The 19,859-nt window shown below is 50.4% G+C and overlaps 3 protein-coding genes across 4 annotated transcripts in view; 1 reads left to right on the forward strand and 2 right to left on the reverse strand.

Moving 5' to 3' along the window:
* Positions 1-11,689, forward strand: part of EIF2AK1 (eukaryotic translation initiation factor 2 alpha kinase 1) — a 26,996-nt gene extending 15,307 nt beyond the window's left edge. The window contains exons 11-16 of one of the 2 annotated variants that reach the window (XM_027527511.1): positions 387-494; positions 1,354-1,454; positions 7,172-7,286; positions 7,523-7,605; positions 8,067-8,300; positions 10,694-11,689. In XM_027527511.1, coding sequence (XP_027383312.1) covers positions 387-494; positions 1,354-1,454; positions 7,172-7,286; positions 7,523-7,605; positions 8,067-8,300; positions 10,694-10,825 — 773 coding nt within the window. In that variant the 3' untranslated portion in view covers positions 10,826-11,689. The remainder of the gene's footprint in view (positions 1-386; positions 495-1,353; positions 1,455-7,171; positions 7,287-7,522; positions 7,606-8,066; positions 8,301-10,693) is intronic. The other variant, XM_027527512.1, reaches the window with a different exon arrangement.
* ANKRD61 (ankyrin repeat domain 61) lies at positions 2,338-6,390 on the reverse strand. The gene is made up of 3 exons (XM_027527529.1): positions 5,836-6,390; positions 4,916-5,013; positions 2,338-3,460 (listed from the first exon to the last, which is right to left on the reverse strand). The coding sequence occupies exons 1-3, from the start codon at positions 6,064-6,066 to the stop codon at positions 2,515-2,517; spliced, it is 1,275 nt and encodes a 424-aa protein (XP_027383330.1). The 5' UTR covers positions 6,067-6,390; the 3' UTR covers positions 2,338-2,514.
* On the reverse strand, positions 11,686-19,857 carry AIMP2 (aminoacyl tRNA synthetase complex interacting multifunctional protein 2). The gene is made up of 4 exons (XM_027527522.1): positions 19,598-19,857; positions 15,028-15,234; positions 12,968-13,199; positions 11,686-12,215 (listed from the first exon to the last, which is right to left on the reverse strand). Exons 1-4 carry the CDS (start codon positions 19,730-19,732, stop codon positions 11,827-11,829), a joined length of 963 nt encoding a protein of 320 aa, XP_027383323.1. The 5' UTR covers positions 19,733-19,857; the 3' UTR covers positions 11,686-11,826.
* Between the last annotated feature and the right edge of the window lie 2 nt (positions 19,858-19,859).

The raw sequence follows: 19,859 nt of genomic DNA on the forward strand, positions 1-19,859 counted from the left end.
CCCGCCCCGCAGTTCTAGCATATCCTCTAGAAATAACTCTGTTAGGTTGATGTTAGTAAAATATTACCACACTGGTCTCAACTTAGGCTGCACATTGAAATTACCTGGGGAACTTTCCAAAAACATGTTGATAAAAAAGAATAACTCTACAGTGGGAGAAGCCTGGCAGACACCCCCTAAGCTAGTGGTCAAGGTCAGCATCAACAGTGATAAGTCATGGTGCTAGTATGTGCCCTAGAGAGGAGCTGATGAGAAGGGCAGGGTGTCTCTGTGGTCTTCCTCCCCAGAGCCCATAACCCCAGTCTAATCACGAGATAAACACAGGCACATCCCAGTTGAAGGACGTTCTACAAAACACCTGACCAGTACTTCTCAAAACTGTCAAGGTCATCATAAACAGGAAAAGTCTGAGACCAGAGGACCCTCAAGAGGCATGACAAGTAAATGTAATGTGGTGTCCTGGATGGAGTCCTGGAACAGAAAAAGGACATTAGGTAAACACTAGGGAAGTCTGAATAACCCGTGGACTCTTAGCAGGATCGCTGCGTTAATTACGACAAATGTACCAGACTGATATAGGTGTTGACAACAGGGAACCTGGGTGTGGGGTAAGTGGGCACTGTCTCCTCAGTGTGTCTGTCGATCTAAGGCTTTTTTCCAAAAAATGAAATCCTTTTCTGGGCCCACAGCAATAACTTTTATGTAATTGGTCTTGGTTGGGGCTTAGCCTTTGGTCTGTTTTGGGAAAGTTCTCTTGTTGATACTACCGTGTGGCCAAAGTTGAAATTCACTGTGTTATAATAGATTATCAAAATAGGGGATGCGAACGACTTGATTTTAGGCAAAGACTCAACTAAGTATAATTAGTCATTTGCTATTCACTCCTAATGACACTGGGACCCTTTATTTGGACTAAAACACAGGTTAGTTGGCCTACTCAGAATCTTAAGACTGGCTTCCAGCGGAGAGGAGGAGATGTAACGTCTCTCTCCAGTAGCTCCTCAGTGCCCCTCTGCTTCCCATGAACCTAGAACGTGCCAGACTTTGCTCAGCTCAGTCACGGTCAGTGGCGCCTGGGGTATCTTTAGGGCCCCCCAGGAGTTGTATGTATCCTTGTCCTGCTGCATGTGCATTGGAGTGCTGTGTGGTCGTCTTTGTGGGAGGAGCGTGGTTCATCCCAGGCCTGTGAGCAGTTGATTTCACAGCTTCTGCTTGGGAAATGAGTCCTTAAGGAAGTGCTGAAAATCTGAACGTTGTCACATGTTAATGTATTTGTAACTGCATTCATTATATTTTGATGTTAATGAGTGAAAAACTATTAGAAAAGTGAAACTTTTTTTTTTTAACTTCAAGGTCCTTATGTTATGGCCAGTGTTGCAACAAAAATTTTTCGGGAATTGGTGGAAGGTGTATTTTACATACATAACATGGGAATTGTACACAGAGATCTGAAGGTAAGTGGGGGAGATTCAGTCATTGACAGCTGCTTACTGGGAGCCTTGGGTATCGGTTCATTAAATTCAATGAGATTGTGTGCCTTTATTCACTTACCCTGGAGGTTGTCATTACGTTTATATTACATGAGTCACCGTTCCGTAGGTCTGGAACATGAAAACTTGAAGTGAAAATTAAAAGGAATAATCTTTGGGTATTCAAAAGTTCTAGCTCATTTCAGGTGTTAATACTGAGGGTGCTCTGAGTACCAGTATAACTCATTTTGCTAAAGATATTTCATGCTGACAAAAATACTCATTTTTTTTCTGCCTTGCAGGTCAAATCTGTTTCTATAATTATTCCTCTTAAAGGAAATTTAACATGGGAATTTTTTTTTCTGCTGTTTTAAAAAAATGCAGTAACTATTCCAATTTTTCATAAAAGACTGTCAAGAGAGAAAATGGAATTCACTGGTGGTACAATGGTTAGGACTCCGTGCTTTCACTGCCAAGGGCAAGGGTTCAGTCCCTGGTTGGGGAACTAAAATCTCACAAGCTGCTTGGTGCGGCCAGAAAGAGAGAAAAATATATATTTACTGCCTTGGTGTGCTTAGTTGCTTAGTCGTGTCTGACTCTCTTGCAACCCCTTGGACTATATATAGCCCACCAGGCTCCTCCTCTGTCCGTGGAGTTCCAGGCAAGAATACTGGAGTGGGTAGCCATGTCCTCCACCAGGGGATCTTCCCGACCCAGGGATCAAACCCCTGTCTCCTATGTTTCCTGCATTGCAGGCAGATTCTTTACCTGCTGAGCCATTGGAGAAGCCCTCCTTTTTTGGCAGAGAGTTTTAAATTAATTTACTTACCTTTTGGGGGCAAAAGTTAAATCCTGGAAAATGCTCTTGAAAGACTGTTTAGGAAGCAGAAGTTACTGTGTAAATCACTTTATTTTTTGAAAAGGTTTAAGAACCAGTAGTTTGTATACTTGTATGAGGTGACGGTGTAGGTGTTTCTGGGCACACGTCTAGCCAGAAAGGGTAGTGAGTCACTGGAGCTCTGTGGCCCTGTGCAGCTTGGAGGTCTTATTTCAGGAGATGAGCTAAGTCGTGATAACCATAGACAGAATTCCAGATCTTTCCCGGGAGAAGTCGCTTCAAGAGCTGTTTGTGTTTCTCCCCGTAAATATTTCTGACATTTCTTTTACAGATGTCTTCCAGGGACAAGGGCTTCTGAGATAGCTTTAGGAGGGTTTCCCTTAGGAGGTGGAATTCCGGGAGCAGGATGCCCGCAGGTAGCTTTCCTTGGTTGTTGGTCAGCCTCAGAGGGTAAGAGCGGAAGAGCAACCTGGCAAGAAGGGCCGTGTCTCGTATGTTGGAGCCACGCTGGAGGTACATGTGTATCGGAGACTCCCCGTTTCTTGTTAAGATGTTCACGTTGGCTTCAAACTCGAGCAGGAGGTTGATGATCACCTCCCTGCCTCCGAAACACGCCTCGTGGATGGCGGCCTGACCGTCGTGGTCCCGGGCGTTGACCTGGGCCCCATGGACCAGGAGCAGGCGAATGCAGCCGAGGCCCGCCGCCAGCAGCCGGCCGGCCTTGCTCGACGCAGTGCTCACCGCCAGCTTCAGGGCCGTGTTGCCCGTGGAGGAGACGGCGCAGTTGACGCTGGCCCCCCAGGCGATCAGCGTTTGCATCATCTCCTTGTTGAGTACGTCGGCAGCCATGTGAAGGGGCGTCATGCTGGACCCATTCTGGGCATTGACCTGGGCCCCGTTCTGCGCCAGGATGGACAGGACCAGGTGGGTCCCGTAGATGGTGGCCAGGTGCAGCGGGCAGTGCCTGTGGCCGCTGTCCACCCGCGCATTCACCTGGGCCCCGTGCGCGCACAGGATGCGGAGGCACAGGACGGCGTTTCTCTGGACGTCCGTCAGCATCGTCTGGATCTTGTTCCTCGGCTTCGTCCACGTGGTCGAGGTGATGGGCCAGTTTAGCAGCATCAGGTGCAGGGTGGTGAAGCCTTGTGTGTCCCTGGAATAGGCATTCGGGGCAGGTTACACTCTGCTCACAGTGGGGATGGCTTGGCGGGGCGAGCTACGCTTACGAGGGATACCATTACGATAGTCCCCTGTGATTACCCAAAAGATGGGTCTGACAGTCTGCATTGCTCTTTACTTTCTTGGGGTATCGCAGCATTCTGAGGGGGCAGGGTGGTATGCCTCACAGCACAGAGGGCCCCAGCTTCCTGTCACAGCTTGTGTCAGCTGCAACTCCTGCTAGATTCGTGGCCTCTTCCAGGCTGCATCTCAGTTACCTGTGTCCCAGCCCCTCCCCAGGGGAGTATGCAGAGTTAGCAGCCATTCAGTAAAACTGCCTGGATTCCTGCATGATCCAGGGGTTCCCACCGAAGTGAGCCGTGAAGGGCCAGGGTGCCTGCCGACTCAGTCCCTGGTGGCCCTGCACCTGCTCCTCTAACCTGGCATTTTCACCCACGTGCGGATGGCGGGGGCTGCCTCTGGAGTTCACCCTCAGAACCTGCTCCACCCCAGGCCAAGCAAGGGTTTGACAACTCAGCCCTCGTCTCCGTTACTGAATTCTCTCACAGTTGCCTTCAGAACTCCTTGATTTTGGCAGAGAAAAGGGAAGGTCTCTTAGGAACATCTGACCGCTCCCCTGGAATTGGATAACTTTCGGTTCACCTGTGTGGATTTAGCGTTAAGCCCTGCGACAGGGAAGTGGGGAAATAGCAGCATCCCCACCTTGCAGAGCTTCCAGTCAAATGTGGAAGGATTAAGCCGACAGAGCTACTAACCAGGCTGGTGGGCAGAGTTCTCCAGAGGTCTGCCACCCCATCCAAGGCGAGGAAGGTGTACCAAGGAGTCCTGGTGGAAGGGTCGGGGAGCTGATGGTCCAGTCCTGGGAGGCCTGTGAGCGGGTCTGCAGACCCCGGTGGGGCTCATGGGGGAGGGTGACGGTACGATGGGTCAGGGGCCTTCTGGAGCACAGTCAGGATTTGGGGCTTTACTTTCGTTTATACCATGTACTTTTTCCATTCATTCAGATGGTATTTATAGGACACTTAGGAAGTATCAGTCTTGGTTTAGATGGTGAAGATATATTGGGAAGCAGGATAAACTTCTTTCCAAGAAAATCTCTGCCTGTTTCTATTTTCTTGTCTCTCCTGTCTAACTTAGGTCATTAAACTCCCTGAGGGCTGTGACCAGGGACTTGATTTTGCACAAACCATTACTGAGCACTTAAAACTCACGATGCTTTTAGTGGGCTGACTGGTGTTCTCGCATTATTTCCAATTTTTCAGAGGATCTCTAGTCAGTAAAGAAATTGGTTTGTTCAAAACGTGGTAACCTGTAGTCCATCCCTGGTGGAGGATGGATGAGTCCAGAAGGACCGGGAAAAGGGCACTGAAATGTTGTGTGTCTTGATTTATTCATATTTTCAAAACAGTGGCCCGTCGCGTTAACTTACCGTGCTTCTGGGTCAGCCCCGTGCTCCAGCAGACAAAGTAGACTCTGTGCCTTGCGGTATTTGGCTGCCAGGTGGATGGGGAGGAAGGACAGCGTCTCCTTGGGGGGAGAGAGACGTTACAAGTAGCCCAGTGTAGTTGGAAATAACAGTTGTGTTGATCCCTCTCAAAGGGATTAATTATGTTTAGAATCTCTTTAATTCAGTATTTTTGTGCTATCTGCACTGAAATTATCCTTTTCTTTTGCTTGTTTTAAATGACCCCAAGCTAGTCAATTCTGTATTATAAAAATCTGTATTTTACATTAATGCAGATTTACCAAGGGAGCAGATACAATTTACTTAAAGCTTTGAAAGTCGTTTCTTGTGATGAGCTCATTGTGTAGAATTAATGGTAATTGCTATCAAGTCCCTTCGAATTTAAATGAACCCAGAGGGTCATTGCCAAGTAGGTTCTGTGTATTTTACGGCTTTGCCAAAGCCATTGGTATCATTAGCAAATTCTACGTTTTCAAGGTTTCCAAGTTAATGCCACTTATGTTGTCTATGATTAGCAGAGCTGTTTACCCAAGTTCTTAAAACAGATGTATGTAGTGGCCTTACAGCATGACTGCAAGATTAGGGCAGAGGGTGACTTAAAAAAAAAATTATAAAGGTAATACTCATTGTATAAAAATTCAGATAATGAAAAAAGTATGTGTAAGAAAGGGAGAAGTGATTCCAGCACACAGATGTAGCCTTGGCACATTTGAGAGGATGACATGAAGGCTCTCCAGCCGTGTGAGCCCCGCCTCTGCTCACACCGCCTCCCGTGTGGTCCCTGGGAAGGGGGTGTTGCGACTCGGCAGAACACAGCTCGGGGCGCACTGCCTGGCCTGGGGCATGCTGAGGGCGCTGAGTGAGCGGGCAGGGGAGGCGAGTACCTGGCTGAGGAACAGCCTGGAGTTGGCCAGGCTACAACCCGTGGAGCTGGTCAGGATGGTCATGGGCTGGTTTACGGGGTGGCTCCTCAGCAGGGCCCGGAGCGCGGCGCAGTCCTGTCGCATGATGGCCTCGCAGAGCTGGACGTGCAGCGTGGCCGCCGTGCTGCCCTCCAGGGCCTTGGGCCCGTCGGCTGCCCGCCCCTTGCTGCCTGTCTTGGTTATGTTTCCCATGAGCACAGCTTCCAGTGGGGAACCTAGGGATTCAGGGAAGGTGCAGTACGGAGTCGGTCAGTCCCACTCTCTGGGGTTCTTCCAGCTCAGTTCTAGAACTGACCTAGAACTGCTGAGAATCGTATCCATGAACACGACGCATTTTTACCTCAGAGTCCAACTTTTTCACCTGTTGTTCCTGTATTGTGCCAACAGAAGTGCTGTTTCCAGGACTTTCTCCTCAGTGATAAAAACGTATTCAGAGTGTCATCTTGTACATAAGATTGTTTTTTTCTGTTTTCTTTTCCCATTCAGCTACTGTTAAAGAAAACTGACGAAGCTAAAATAGGGGAATTTACACATTCAAATAAAACTTTTTTTTTTTGTCCAGACCATGAGGCCCGTGGGATCTTTGTTTCCTAGTCAGGGATCGAACCTATGTGCCCTTCGTTGAAAGCTCGGAGTCCTAACCACTGAACCGTCAGGGAAGCCTCCAAACAAATGACTATGTTGAAATTAAGAAAACCTGACTTTTAACTTGAGCATTTTTTAGTTGTCAGTGGAATTCCTCCCGCCTCCAGCAGAGGGGTATTTTCGCACTGGTCTGGGGGTAGGTCCAAGGGAGACGTTGGATCTGCAGTGGTTGCTTCGACAGAGCAACATGTATACGTTCAGAGTGTGGCCCGGTCGCGCCCAACCCTGGCTGACACAGGGGAGACATCTAGGAGCTTAAAAAAAAAAAGACCAGTTTTCTTTTTTTTTTTTTCCTTAAGAAAAGAAAAATCAACAGCTTTGACTTGTTGAAAGGATAGTACTTTTTTAAAAGCTTCTCAGTGATTCTGAGGTCTCAGCAGGGCTAAGGTGCGCTTGTGTACAAGCATGCTCTATGTTAGAAGCTGGGGACTTGACACCAATGTCAGTGCCCGTGTCCACCCCCTGGAATTCTGTTAGTCCAGGGAGTGGCTTGGACACTGAGATTTGTTTCAGGTTCTGCGGTGAAGCGCGGCCGAGTTTGAGAGCCACTGTTCTCATTGTGAATTCGTGAAGGGCTGCCGACTCAACATCTACTCATTCTCAGTGTTGGTTTTAGAACACCGGGAAATTGACGTATTGTGTTTGTTTACAGCCCAGAAATATTTTCCTTCATGGCCCTGATCAGCAAGTGAAAATAGGAGACTTTGGCCTGGCCTGTGCAGACATCATCCAGAAAAACACAGACTGGGGCAGCGCAGATGGGGAGAGTAAGTTTGTTTTGGTGGTGGGTTTTGTTGGTTTGTTTTTACTATAAAAAGAGAGAGAGAGACACGGTTGGACACTGTCAGTATTTAAAGAGAATCATAAGGACTTAATAACACAGGTGTGGTTTTAAAAAGCAGCACCATTCCCTGGGGAGCTGCAGGGTCTGCTCAGGGTCAGGGGTCTTCACGTGGACGGTGCTAACCCTGCCAGGCTTCATCTTTGACTTTTCAAATCACAGGGGCGCCAACACACACCTCCAGAGTGGGTACGTGTCTGTACGCTTCCCCCGAACAGCTGGAGGGATCCGAGTATGATGCCAAGGTAGGACTGGCTCCCCTTTACCCCGTTTGTAGGTTTACCTATAGTCGGAAGTAACAGAAAGTACAGTAAATGCAGGGGAAGCTCTGATACCCAAGTGATTCTGGAGATGGTGGAGGGAGGGAGATAGATTCTCTCTCACATCAAACAGCCATAGTGGGAAAGCCTCACTTTCTAACTGCATCGTTGTGAAAGACCCAGATGCTGGGAAAGATGGAGGGCAGGAGGAAAAGGGGGTGACAGAGGGTGTGATGGTTGGACGGCATCATCGACTCAATGGACGTGAGTCTGAGCAAACCCGGGAGACAGTGAAGGAAGGACAGGGAAGCCTGGCATGCTGCAGTTCATGGGGTTCCAAGGAGTTGGACGTGATTTAGTGCGTCAGCAGCTGTTTTCAAATCCATGGGTGTCTCAGGTGTCGCCGTGTATGTCACCACTCAATGGCCGTCTCCCCCGTTTTCCAGTCAGATATGTATAGCTTGGGCGTGATCCTGCTGGAGCTCTTTCAGCCTTTTGGGACAGAAATGGAGCGAGCACACGTTTTAACAGGTTTGAGGACCGGACAGATCCCCGAGGCCCTCAGTAAACGGTGTCCTGTCCAAGCCAAGTACATCCAGCACTTAACCAGAAAGAACTCAGCCCAGAGGCCATCCGCCATCCAGCTGCTGCAGAGTGAGCTCTTCCAAAATTCTGGAAATGTATGTACAACTTATTTAATACTGGGGAAAACAGGAAGTCCAACATGGAGTTTGTTGTTTTGTTTTTTTTCCCATGGCAAAAACAAGTTTATTGAAAGAACAGAAAGAGCACCTCAAGGAACAGGTGGGCCAAGCCAGGAGAGGCACTGGCCAGACGTGGTTTAAATTGTGGATCCCATTTCATGAAGAACAGTTGAGCTTAGAATAAGGGTTACAGAAACGAAATATCTCAACCTGTTCTCAGAGCTTCCAGTGCGCACTTGTCAGGCAAGCCAGGTAACCACTGCCAGCTCTCTGCGCTGAAGGAGGTCGCCTTGGGCTCCAGTTTCGAGCCTCACCCTGCCGTCAGAAGGTTTTGGTTTTCCTTTCCAGCTGTGGTATGTGGCCTTTTATGAATTGTTATGAAGTGTGTACTGGTAGAAGGGCTTCCCAGGCGGCATAGTGGTAAAGAATTTACCTGCAGTGCAGGAGATAGTGGTTTGATCCCTGGGTTGGGAAGATCCTTTGGAGGAACCCGCTCCAGTAGTCTTGCCTAGAGAATCCCACGGACAGAGGAGCCTGGTGGGCTGCAAAGAACTGGGCACGACTGAGTGCACAGCAGAAAGGTGCACGCACCAGGGGATCCAGGACAGCAGGGATGCCCAGGGGAGCTGGCCTGTCTGTGGCTGGGCCCTCCTTAACCAGTCTGAGAGCTCAGCGCTTGGGTGCGGGAGTCTGGCCTTCTCTCCCGTGAGCAGGCGTTGCCCCAGGCAGCCCCTCCCTGCCCTCCTTCCCTGCTCGGTGTTTCACTCCCGGGTATGAACAGAAACTTTCCAAGACTTAGTCTAGACTCAGAGAGAAACTCACAGGTTCTCTGGTGCTTTGCTACTCAGAGTGGGTCCTCCGGCCAGCAGCACCAGCCTCACCTGGGAGCTCGTTAGAAACACGGGCTCTGGGCTCTGCGGCCCCGACCTGCGTCGTAACAAGGTCTCCCAGGGCCTTCCCCCCAGCGTGTGGGCAGCAGTGTGCGAACGCGCTGCTTCCGGGCAGCAGACTCTGGACCAGCGGGTAAAATCACTGCCAACTTGATAGAATTCTCCGAGCCCCCTCCCCCGACACCGACCTGTTAAAAACAAAAGCTGCGGGAGAGGGGGCTGCCGTGAGTGCTTCCACAGGCCCTCCAACGGGTTCTGAGCCTCACGAGTTAGGGACCCACTGGCAACTGGTTAGTTGGTTTGTCTCCTGTTTAAGGCTTATTCGTTTTTGAGTCAAAGCAGGGAATTTTACTAGATGTAAGCAGGCAGATATAGTGGCTTTCTCTGAGCCTCTGAAAGGAGCAGATGTGGTGGTTAGCATGATCTCCTTGTGTGGAGGGAATTTTCTAACTCCTTGTGAGGATGCTGAGTGGAGACCATCGTTATTGGTATTAATAGTAAGGATTTCTCCTTGTAGAACTGTTTTCCACACCTCCACACAGATACATCTGTTTATACCCGTGGCCCTCACTTTGCACTGTGTGTAGTGCAGGACTGCGAAAATGACCACGCAGAGCTCACAGCATACAAAAGGAGCTTAATCATTGATGGGAAAAAGCCAACAGTTACTCCTTGACCTTTAAAAATGTTAAAACATTTAACACTCTGGCGTTATGTAGTTACAGATGTACACAGACATGAAAAGTTGTAAAACTACAATGGACAATTAAAGTGTTGCGGTAGTCTGGGCAGCGCCCGCCTCCATCTCGCCCCGTAACCTAGGGTTAGGAGTGAGCACCTTTCATATGGTGACTTGTCACCCTGCTTGCCAAGTTTGCAGCAGCTCCTGGCATTTCGTCTTGGGCACTTTTGATGCTGGGATCTGTCCCCAGGGGTTCTTTCCTGGGGACGTCTGCGTCCTCTTCCTGTTTGATAAGCCACCCTCACCCTGTGCTGGATGGTGGCACGATCCGCAGCCATCAGCTGTCCTGTCTGGGATGCTGCATGTTTGATTTTCCCTTCCAGCACCGTCCCTTCTCATTGCTCGGCTGCACTTGCATCTCTGTTAGCCGATTCCCTCTTTCAAAAACGTCAGAGGGTTTATCACTGGGAGACAGGAGGCAGTGCAGCTGCGCGCACACTGCCGCTGTGTGAACCGACTCACACACCCGGCGACCAGCCACCAGGGCTTCTGAGAGAGGTGAGCACTGTCCCCGATCAGGAGACACGTGGTGGGTCACATCGCGTGCTGTGGACTTGAAGAGCTCAGGCAGGCAGGCACTCTGCCTGGGTAACTGACGCTTGACCACATGGCTGGGTGACGTGTAGTAAGCCATGGGAACTGGAATCCACGCAGGTCAGGACTGTGCAGAGAGGCAGCCTGTATGTTTCAAAGGAAGAACCTGAGGCAGTGGAGCTTAAAATTTTCTCTCTTCACAGGTTAATCTCACCCTACAGATGAAGATACTCGAGCAAGAGAAAGAAATTCAGGAACTAAGGAAGCAGCTAAGTCTCCTCTGTCAGGACAAAGGAGTAAAGGGTAACAAGAGAGATGGGGGCGTGCCCGTCTAGCCACAAGGGCTCTGTAAACAGGAAAGTGGACTTGAACTCTGCTAACCGAAACAGTCAACCGGAGTGTGAATTTTCCCTCTTTACTAGGATTTGAACTCAACCTAAACAGTCAACTGGAGTGTAAATTTTCAACCTTTACTAGGGTGTAGCTGGTGTAACTTTTAATTGTATGTAGTAATCCTCTACAGGACTCATCAAAGTGAGGTTCTGACAGTGTCTTTTAAGGCTGGCATTTTGCACGTGAGACAGCTGCAAACGAACCCTGCTCTCGTCTTTCCCTTCTGCCCCGTGTGCTCCTTCTCCTGCATTTCTTACCTTAATATCACCACCCCTCCAACCCCTGACCGTGAAATGCAGGCCTCTTCCTTAGCACTTCTGAGCACTGCCTGCTGACCACATCCTCCTGTAGAATGTTCTGCCGCAGGGATGCGGTGTGCTCTGAACCTCTCTCTGCCGGAGCCCAGGCCCATGTGCTCGCTGGGCTGTTGAGTCAACAGCTGCTGGCTCCCCCCCGCCCTCCACACTACTGCCCGACTCACTACGAGACGTAAGCCAGCAGCATGGCACACGTCACCCAGCCTGTTCCTGTTCTCTTCACCTTCACCTGGGCATCACCCCCAAACCCGCACCCCCTCAAAGCTTTGTGCTTCTGTGCCCCCCAACCATCGCCGGGCAGCTGCGAAGTCCCTGCCTTTGCCCTGCGTGGTTCCGATGGGCTTCCTCACAGACCCGTGTCCCCCAAACCTACATTCCTCAAGGCAGCGACGTGACATTCACGTTTACACCCCGACTTGTTGCCGGCAGCTGTCGTGGTATATCCCACAGTGTCCATGGATTTTAAATAAAATGAAAACCGCAAGTTAATTATGTGATGCTTTTATTGATACTTGACCCTTGGCCTAAATAAAGGCTTTGATTTTAGTACGAGTCCCTTTACCAGTAATAGGCACGAAACAGCACCATTCTTAAAATTGAAACCCTTGAAGATCAGCGGCCGAGCTTCACTGAAGGAGCTTGAGGGCCGTGTGGAAAGGGGCCAGGTTTTCGCAGGCCTGCATCCACTTCTGCACATTGGCGGGCGCCATCCCCCCGCAGCCCCCCGTCTGCCGGAGCACGGACCACAACACCACATCAGCCACTGTGAGCTCGTCCCCCACGAGCCAGGGGGTCTTTCCGAGGGCAGAGTTCATGGAGCGGAACACGGCAGCCTTCTCTTTACTGCTGCCCTCTTTCAGCTGAAAAATAGCTATATCCACCCAGCTATCTATGAGGGTTAAGTTCACAGCATCCTGCTTCTGGCCAAACAGTGAGAACAGGAAGCGGGCGATGTTCCCTTCCCCTTCGATGGGACACATCGTCTGGACACTGAACTTCATCTGCGTCTTCGGCACTGAAAGGAATAAATACCACGAGACGTCAGCAAGGGCAGCCTCACCAGAGAAGTGTTCCTGCGGCGTGGCGTGGGGGTAGGGTGGGGTGGGGTGCCCCGTCAGTCATGCACCCAGTGGTACTTAAAAGGTTGCTAATATTCAAGAAAGTTTAAACTAGGTTAAAAGCATGCCAACTATATTATCAAGTAACCATTTCTGGTATTTGGTGATGACAGCATTCAAGCTAGAAGGACCTCCAACCATCTGTACCCCAGGATCTGGCAATGAGGACTGGGAACCAGGGGTCTTGTGTACCAGCGAGACCTCCTGCCGCCCTGGCCCTGACTCTCAAGCCTCACGGGATGGACATGAGCTCACTTCCCTCTAGGAGCCTGACTGGAAAGGCGCCCTGCAGTGGGATACTGAACAAGTGACACCCTGCCATCCTTTATCAGGTCACGTCTGTTAGGAGAGAACGCCAGTGTCCACCCCCACCCCCCACTATGACGACAGGCTTTGGAACGTGCCAGTGGCATCCCCTGCCTTGGCTGCATAGACCAGAACCCCCCACCCCCTGCCCTGGACTGAGTCAGGACCTACGCCTTCCCAGAGGATGGAGCGCATCTCTGGGTAAGGATGCCTCTACTCCTGCAGAGACCTCAGGGGGTTCCTAGACTCGGAGAGGGTCAGACCTGAGGGCGGACGGCCGAGGAGCGCCCCCCAGCCCCTTCCTGTTCACATGGTGGGTGTCTAAGCCCGTCCCGCCGCTCACCGTCCTTCCAGATGAGGGTGAAGCCCAGCTGGTACTCGTGGCGGGGCTGCTGCCTCGTCTGCTCGCCGAAGCACTGGAGGAGGTTGGCCGGCACGCTCCGGACGGCCGAGTGCGTGTGCACCGAGGACAGGACCTTGTAGTGGTCGCACAGCAGCCGGTGCAGCACGAGCAGGGAGAGGGGTGGCGAGGCGGGGTTCGCGTTGATCACGATGTCCTTCAGCGCCCCGTGGTCCTGGGGAGCGGCAGACCGCCACGGGGAAGGGACACCCCCCACCGACGTGAGTCAGAACCTGACCAGGCTTAGTTCGCCAAGTGTCAGCTCCTGGAAGGCGCCACCATCACCCCAGCCTCAGCTGAGGCGGGAGGGGGCCCCTGCGGCTCTCAGCTTGGTGAGAACCGGGGACAGCAGCGACTCGAGTCCCTCCAGCCCCACTGGATGCTTCCACAAGCAAGTGACTTTACCGTCAAGTCAGTACAACACGGTGGGAAGGACCCTTCTGTTTTTCCCCAAGTTAAAAAAAAATTACACATGCAATTACTCCTTTTACTAAACTGAACGCTCAACAGTATATAGTTTCTACAGCAATTTGGTTTACATGCCAATGAGGAACCCCTTGGGGCTTCTCAGGTGGCTTAGCAGTAAAGAATCCACCTGCCCATGCAGGAGACTCAAGAGACATGGGTTCGACCCCTGGGTTGGAAAGATCCCCCGGGGTATGAAATGGCAAACCGCTCCAGTATTCTTGCCTGGGAAACTTCACAGACAGAGGAGCCTGGTGGGCTACAGTCCATGGGCCACAGAGTTGGACGTGACCGAGTGACTGAGCACAGCACAGAAGAGCCCTGAGGAAAAGGGTCTTGGCTAAGGGAGACTGTGAATTAAAGTGCAGGAATGCACCGCTTTTCTGTTTTCTAAATTTAACTACAGGTGATTTACGACGCGCACCGCCCTTTTAGATGCAGACTCATTTCTGTACTTCCACACTTCATAACGAATGAACTCGTGACACAGCAGAGGCCACACGGCTTGGCTTTCTGTCCACAGCCCTGCCACAATCTGGCCTCTGGTCTGGTCTGGCCAGGCCACTCCTGACTGATGCTCTTCATGGGGACCTAGGCTGGATGCTCTCCATTTCTCCAAACGTATCGTGTTACCTGAGCCTGCCTTCTGCAGTATCAAAATTCATCTGAAGCACCGTGAGCTCGAGGAAGCCCCTCTGGCCCTGGGACACCTGACACGGTTGTGCTCACTGATTTATCCCCTACGCAGACTGGCTCCCGGGGGACTGGCTGGGCGGGGTCTCAGGCAAACAGGAACTGGGTGACGAAGGGACACGTGACTGCAGAGGGACGCGTGTTTTCAAAAATAGCTCTGGGCCAGACCGCAGCACTGCCTCGCTTGTTAGGCTTTCGAGCAGGACCATTTCTACCGTCAGTTCTAGGGGTGGTGCTAGCGGGGATTCTTGGGGCAAACACTTTTGTACCCACTTGTTAACAAGATGTTCTTTTTCTGCTAACTGAATTGTTCCCTATATCAGCTGCAGCAATTGAATTTTAATAGAGCAAATGGATTTAAGCAAAATATGTCTGAGATATGAGACAGTGTCTTGCTTTCGGCAACAAACTACAGAAGGTTTGGGGAGATATCTGTACCTGGGCAGCCAAAGCTCTGAAATTCAGGCCCTTCCCGAGGAACAAAGGTTGACTTGGAACCTCAGAGAAGCACGAGACACCCAACAGCTGCTTCCCCAGGGCTCGGAGGCTGCTCGGAGCTGCCACGAGTGGCAGGAAGAAGGGACTCCCGGGTCCCTCCTCTGCCTAAAGGTCCTCCCAGTCTCTGCATCGAGAACTGCAGAGCTGCATTAGCGCTTGCCTGGCTTCACTCAAAGCTCATGCATCTGTTCCGCGCAGGTACAATCAGAAGAGGAAAAAAGAATGTGCTTTGTGTACCATCTTTGAAAACGTGGAAACCCGGGCTTCAGTCACACTAGCACGATCTTCCAGCACCCACCACCACCACCCAGCGCTGTAATGTTCTTCAGCTTCCTGAATGAACTTACCTGTCCGAGCATGGCGTTTAAGTCCACGGTGCTGGTTGACAGAGCAGCCGGCTCGTCAGCCTGGATTATGTTGGTTACATCCAAGTCCGCATCTGGTGTCTGAATCATCTTGGACAGACCATCGACCGCAGCTTTCAACTCGTACAGACGTTTTAAAATATCGTCTTGGTGGGACTCAAGAGCTTGAAGAGATGGGTCTGAGGCTTCCTAAACAGACCAACATTAGAACATTCATTTCCTCTCACGGCAAAGCACTTTGTTTAAACTTGGCCACTTGCCTTCTACTTAGTTCCATGAATTCATCAAACTTCCTGCCTTTCAAAAGACATCCAAATGAAGTAGCAGGATCATCTCATTTTCCTCAGTCCCATAGGTCCTGAAATCAATCCCCAAATGCTATAAAACAAACAACGCTGTGACTGAAAACCACTTTGAAATTGTAAGGCTCCTACTTCAGGCACTTAAGTCTTTAAAAACAGAGAATGAGAAAAAAAACAAACACACACAGATTGTTCCTTCTATCAAACTAGTTCAAAATACTTTACGTAAATGAACAGAATAAAGACGGGGGTGGCAATAAGAATGTGATCAATAATTTATACTAATGGAAGGAAAATGGGGGCACACACAACTTAAAAAAATGTCTTTAGGTTTGGAAGTATATCCAGGGTGGGCAGGGTGGTGGTGGTAGTGTGTGTGTGTGTCAGTGCGTGATCTGTGCCCCAAATCATTTTTGCGGCAGTACTGGCATTCCCTTATCTTAGAATTATCTAGAACTTCTTCACTGCTGAAATGTATAACTTCATAAACAGGAAATACTCACATCCTTCATTCACTGAATCTCAGCATCTTTCTTGCCTGTTGGAGGACTGGTATACCTTAAGTAACTAGTAATATTTGCTGAGGTCTTCCCTGGTGGCTCAGATGGTAAAGAATCTGCCTGCAGTGCAGGAGACCTGCGTTCAACCCCTGGGTTGGGAAGATCCCCTGGAGAAGGGAATGGAAATCCACTCCAGTATTCTTGCCTGGAGAATCCCCATGGACAGAGCCTGGCAGGCTACAGTCCATGGGGTCGCAAAGAGTTGGACTAACACAATATTTGCTGAGAAATAAATCTCTACATACTTATTTAAAAAGCAATAGTGAGAAGCCTCCCAGTAGTAACAATATGCAGCGTATTTCTAGATTCTCAAGCTCTCACAAAAGATAACTCATTTGAGTCAAGAGAACAAAGGACCCCTTAAACATGAGTTATGATGCTCATAATTAGACAGAAAGGTCATCAAGGCAATGACCTTGAGTCTATAGAAATATGGGCTCACTGTACAACGTGAGTGTGGTAAGAGTGCCTGCTCACATTTCTGTGCTGGTGACTTTAAGGAACACTGAGTTCCTCCCCTCGTTGCTCATAACTGCCCTCCTCGAAGATCCAATTCATCACCAGCTGCTGTCCATTTTCCGGAATCTAGTGGCTCATAAGCTGCCTCCATGGTCACCGCCTGAGTCCAAGACACCACTTTCCTTCCACCTGGCACCCTTCTGATCCATCCCTCCTGCCCATTCCCAGGATGGTGGCCAGAAAGCAAAACAACCTCTTAGGCTAAAAAGCAGAGTCCTGAACCTGGCTTGATAAAGAGCTTGTACGATTGGTCCTCTGGCTGCCTCCTCTCCCTTCATTCTCCCCCTCTCTTTGCAAACAGGCCACACAGGCCTTTGGGTCTTCAAATGCACGGGCCCCACCTGGCCCAGGGCTTTTCCTCACGGAGTTCCCTCTGTAATACCCGCCCCCAGCTCTCAGCTGGTTAATGCCTATCTACCCTACGGCTGGATCTCCACGCTCTCAGCTTCCTCGCCTGCTGCTCTTGTTTAAGATCACATAGCAGAGAAATGCAAGATGACTGCGGTTTGGGTGGAATAAAGAAGAATAAAGAGTTCAGTGTGCCAAGTACATAATGGGGTGCTGACCGGAAATAAGTCTGTACGCGAGGTATGTGACCGATGAGGCCACCACCTGTGTGGCATCCTCAGGTTACTCGATATTAGTCCTCCTGAGTAGTACTTCCAGTCCTGTAATCCAGCCTGTGTGTGTGCGTTGTCTGTGCTCAGCTTCGCTCATTTCTACACATGGCAATAGCGCCCCGGCCCGACCAGGGGCGGAATACCTACTGTATTCAAAACCCATCAACACTCACTGAAGACTGGACCCAGTACTACATGTGGAACGTGACCTGTGATCAAGACTCCAGCATAGCTTCATCTGAGGAACCTGAGATCTGCCTCTTTTTTTTTTTTTTTTAAAAGCCTTGCTGTGCGGCATTTGGGATCTCAGTTTCCCAACCAGGGACTGCACCTGTACCCACTGCTAATATTAGGAGGGCAGCGTCTTAACCATCAGACCCCAGAAGTCTCAAAGCTACCACTCTTTCCAACGCTGGCCTGTTGTTTTGTTTGCTCAGGCTAGACTGTGACTTGGCGTGTTGTGTTTATCCATTTGTGTTATCTACATGTATTTAGAAGTCGTTTATTCTTGTGTCGCTCTCATTTCCCCTGGAGATGCTGCTGCTGCTGCTAAGTCGCTTCAGTCGTGTTCGACTCTGTGCGACCCCATAGACGGCAGCCCACAAGGCTCCCCCGTCCCTGGGATTCTCCAGGCAAGAACACTGGAGTGGGATGCCATTTCCTTCTCCAACTCATGAAAGTGAAAAGTGAAAGTGAAGTCGCTCAGTCATGTCTGACTCTTAGTGACCCCATGGACTGCAGCCCACCAGGCTCCTCCGTCCATGGGATTTTCCAAGCAAGAGTACTGGAGTGGGGTGCCATTGCTGGAGATGCTAGGTTTCTAATTATCTATCCACATTGCTATCATCTGCTAGGTTATTATCTTCTAGGTTGCAAGTTCACAGTTAAATGCCCAAAGGAAGTCAGGCAGCAGCCTTTAAAAAAAGAAAAAAAAAAAAGGACTTGGTCTCAAGAGAGATGTGATGCTCCCCACTCTGGGGTTTCCTTTTCGGTTCCATGAGTCTGTCCAGTTGAGAGGCACTGGACCGTATGTCTCCATGGGGATCGCTGGGTAAAGAAACACTGGACCATGCCTGCATCGTTGCCTTAGCTCTGCAGTGAGACAACACTTGTCTTATTTGCTTTCAAACTAAACTAACCACCTCCCTTACAGTCGAGGTAGAAAACTCTTTGGACAAAGGATGACAGGGAAAACGAGTCACAAAAGTTCTCTATTCACTCATCTGAGTCAGAATGGACTGAAAATTTCGCCTGCAGGGAAATTAAGATGTGTTTGCAATTTATAAAAACGTCAAAGCTGAGCAGTTATTTTGTAAAGGAGGCAAAGTCAAAATGCCCAATAAACATGAAAAGGCGGTGAACTGATTTGGAGGTCTGGGAGATCTAAACTAAACCATAAGGATGTCACTGTACTCCCACCAGCTTTGGGGAGGGTGCCAGCACCAGAAATTCACATACGTCCAAAATTAAAAAATAAATACAACGGAATTCCCTGGCAGGCCAGTGATTAAGACTCTGCATCTATTTCAGGGGGCAAAGGTTCGAATCTGGTTGGGGAACTAAGAACCCCTGTGCTGCAGCAGCAGCCAAATATTTCTTAAAAGCAATTTAAAAAATTGCTAAAATGAATCTCTAAAAAAAAAAGTTCGCCTACACTACAGGTGACAGCATAAACTGGGATGACCGCTTTGAAAAGCAACCTAGTCCAGCTGAATATAGACCAGCCCACTGAGCCAGCAATCCCATGTCCGTGGTATATACTCTATGTCTGCTCTTGTCCAAGAATATTCACTGCAGAACTGTTCGTAACGGCCTAAAATAGAAAACCAGCAGACGCCCGTGGGCAGTGGATGGATAAAGACGTGGCGGCACAAGTTACGCCAAGGAGCAGTAAACCAGAGGATGAAAGCGAAGCTTTCTCATGCAGCAAAGCGATTCTTCCAATCACGTTCAGAAGGGGCAGCCAGACACCGCAGGGCACGCACTGCAGGCTCCCACTGACACCAAGACCCCACTGTCCAGGGACGCACACTCAGGGGACAAAGAGAGAAACGCAGGACACAATTACCGCGCAGGAGTTTTAAGTGGGGGCGCTGACTTGTTACCCTGAATGGGTGACCCTGGCATTCGCTTTACGATTACTTAGAACTCGCCACTGATGTATTCCTCACTTTTCTATGGGTAGAATTTGGTAAAAAGTCTAAGCAGTCTTAAGCGGAGGAAAAAAAAAATGGGATAGATGTTCCAATGGGTAAAAGTTATGGTCACTCGGAGGCCGGCGGGCGCGTGAGGCTGGGGTGGGGAATAGGCGATTGGGTCTGGTCGCCTCAAGTCGCACGGTCCCGACCTGGGGCGACCCGCGGACCCTAGACCCCGAACTCCGCAGACCAGCGTGGTAGCGCCTGCGCACTGAACAGGAGGGCGGCGGCTCGGCGCCGCGGTGGAACCAGGGCGTCTGCGCACTGGACAGGCAAGGCGGTGGGACCCGGGCCTTGGCGCCTGCGCACTGAAATGGTGGGTGGGGGGCGGGGCAAGGGCCGTGCGTTCCTACCTGCACGTGGTCGGCGGACGGCGCCGGGCTCCCAGTCCTGCCATGCACGTTGGGGAGCCGGTACATGCAGGTGGGAAGCTCTACGCGGAGAGATCCGCTGCCCTCGTGATAGGGCTTTACCTGGTACATCGGCATCCTGGGAAGCAAAGGAGGGAAGGTGGCAGATGAGAGACACGAACGCTCACAAACCGTCCAAGTCTACGACAGTCTGCTGCCACCTCCTTTCCGACCCGGCTGCGGGCTTTCGGGAAAGCGCAGTTCC

The sequence above is a fragment of the Bos indicus x Bos taurus genome, chromosome 25 (genome assembly GCF_003369695.1).
Source record: "Bos indicus x Bos taurus breed Angus x Brahman F1 hybrid chromosome 25, Bos_hybrid_MaternalHap_v2.0, whole genome shotgun sequence".
Classification (NCBI taxonomy): domain Eukaryota; kingdom Metazoa; phylum Chordata; class Mammalia; order Artiodactyla; family Bovidae; genus Bos; species Bos indicus x Bos taurus.

Bases quoted from the DNA above. Each gene is read 5' to 3' on its own strand.
- ANKRD61 (XM_027527529.1), bottom strand. From the start codon at position 6,066: ATGGGAAACATAACCAAGACAGGCAGCAAGGGGCGGGCAGCCGACGGG. The intron at 5,014-5,835 runs GTACTCGCCTCC...TCTCCCCCCAAG, and splicing joins CCAGGCTGTTCCTCAGCCAG to GAGACGCTGTCCTTCCTCCC. The intron at 3,461-4,915 runs GTAAGTTAACGC...TGCCTATTCCAG, and splicing joins GGGGCTGACCCAGAAGCACG to GGACACACAAGGCTTCACCA.
- AIMP2 (XM_027527522.1), bottom strand. From the start codon at position 19,732: ATGCCGATGTACCAGGTAAAGCCCTATCACGAGGGCAGCGGATCTCTC. The intron at 13,200-15,027 runs GTAAGTTCATTC...GCCGCTCCCCAG, and splicing joins TAAACGCCATGCTCGGACAG to GACCACGGGGCGCTGAAGGA. The intron at 12,216-12,967 runs GTGAGCGGCGGG...TATTCCTTTCAG, and splicing joins CACCCTCATCTGGAAGGACG to TGCCGAAGACGCAGATGAAG.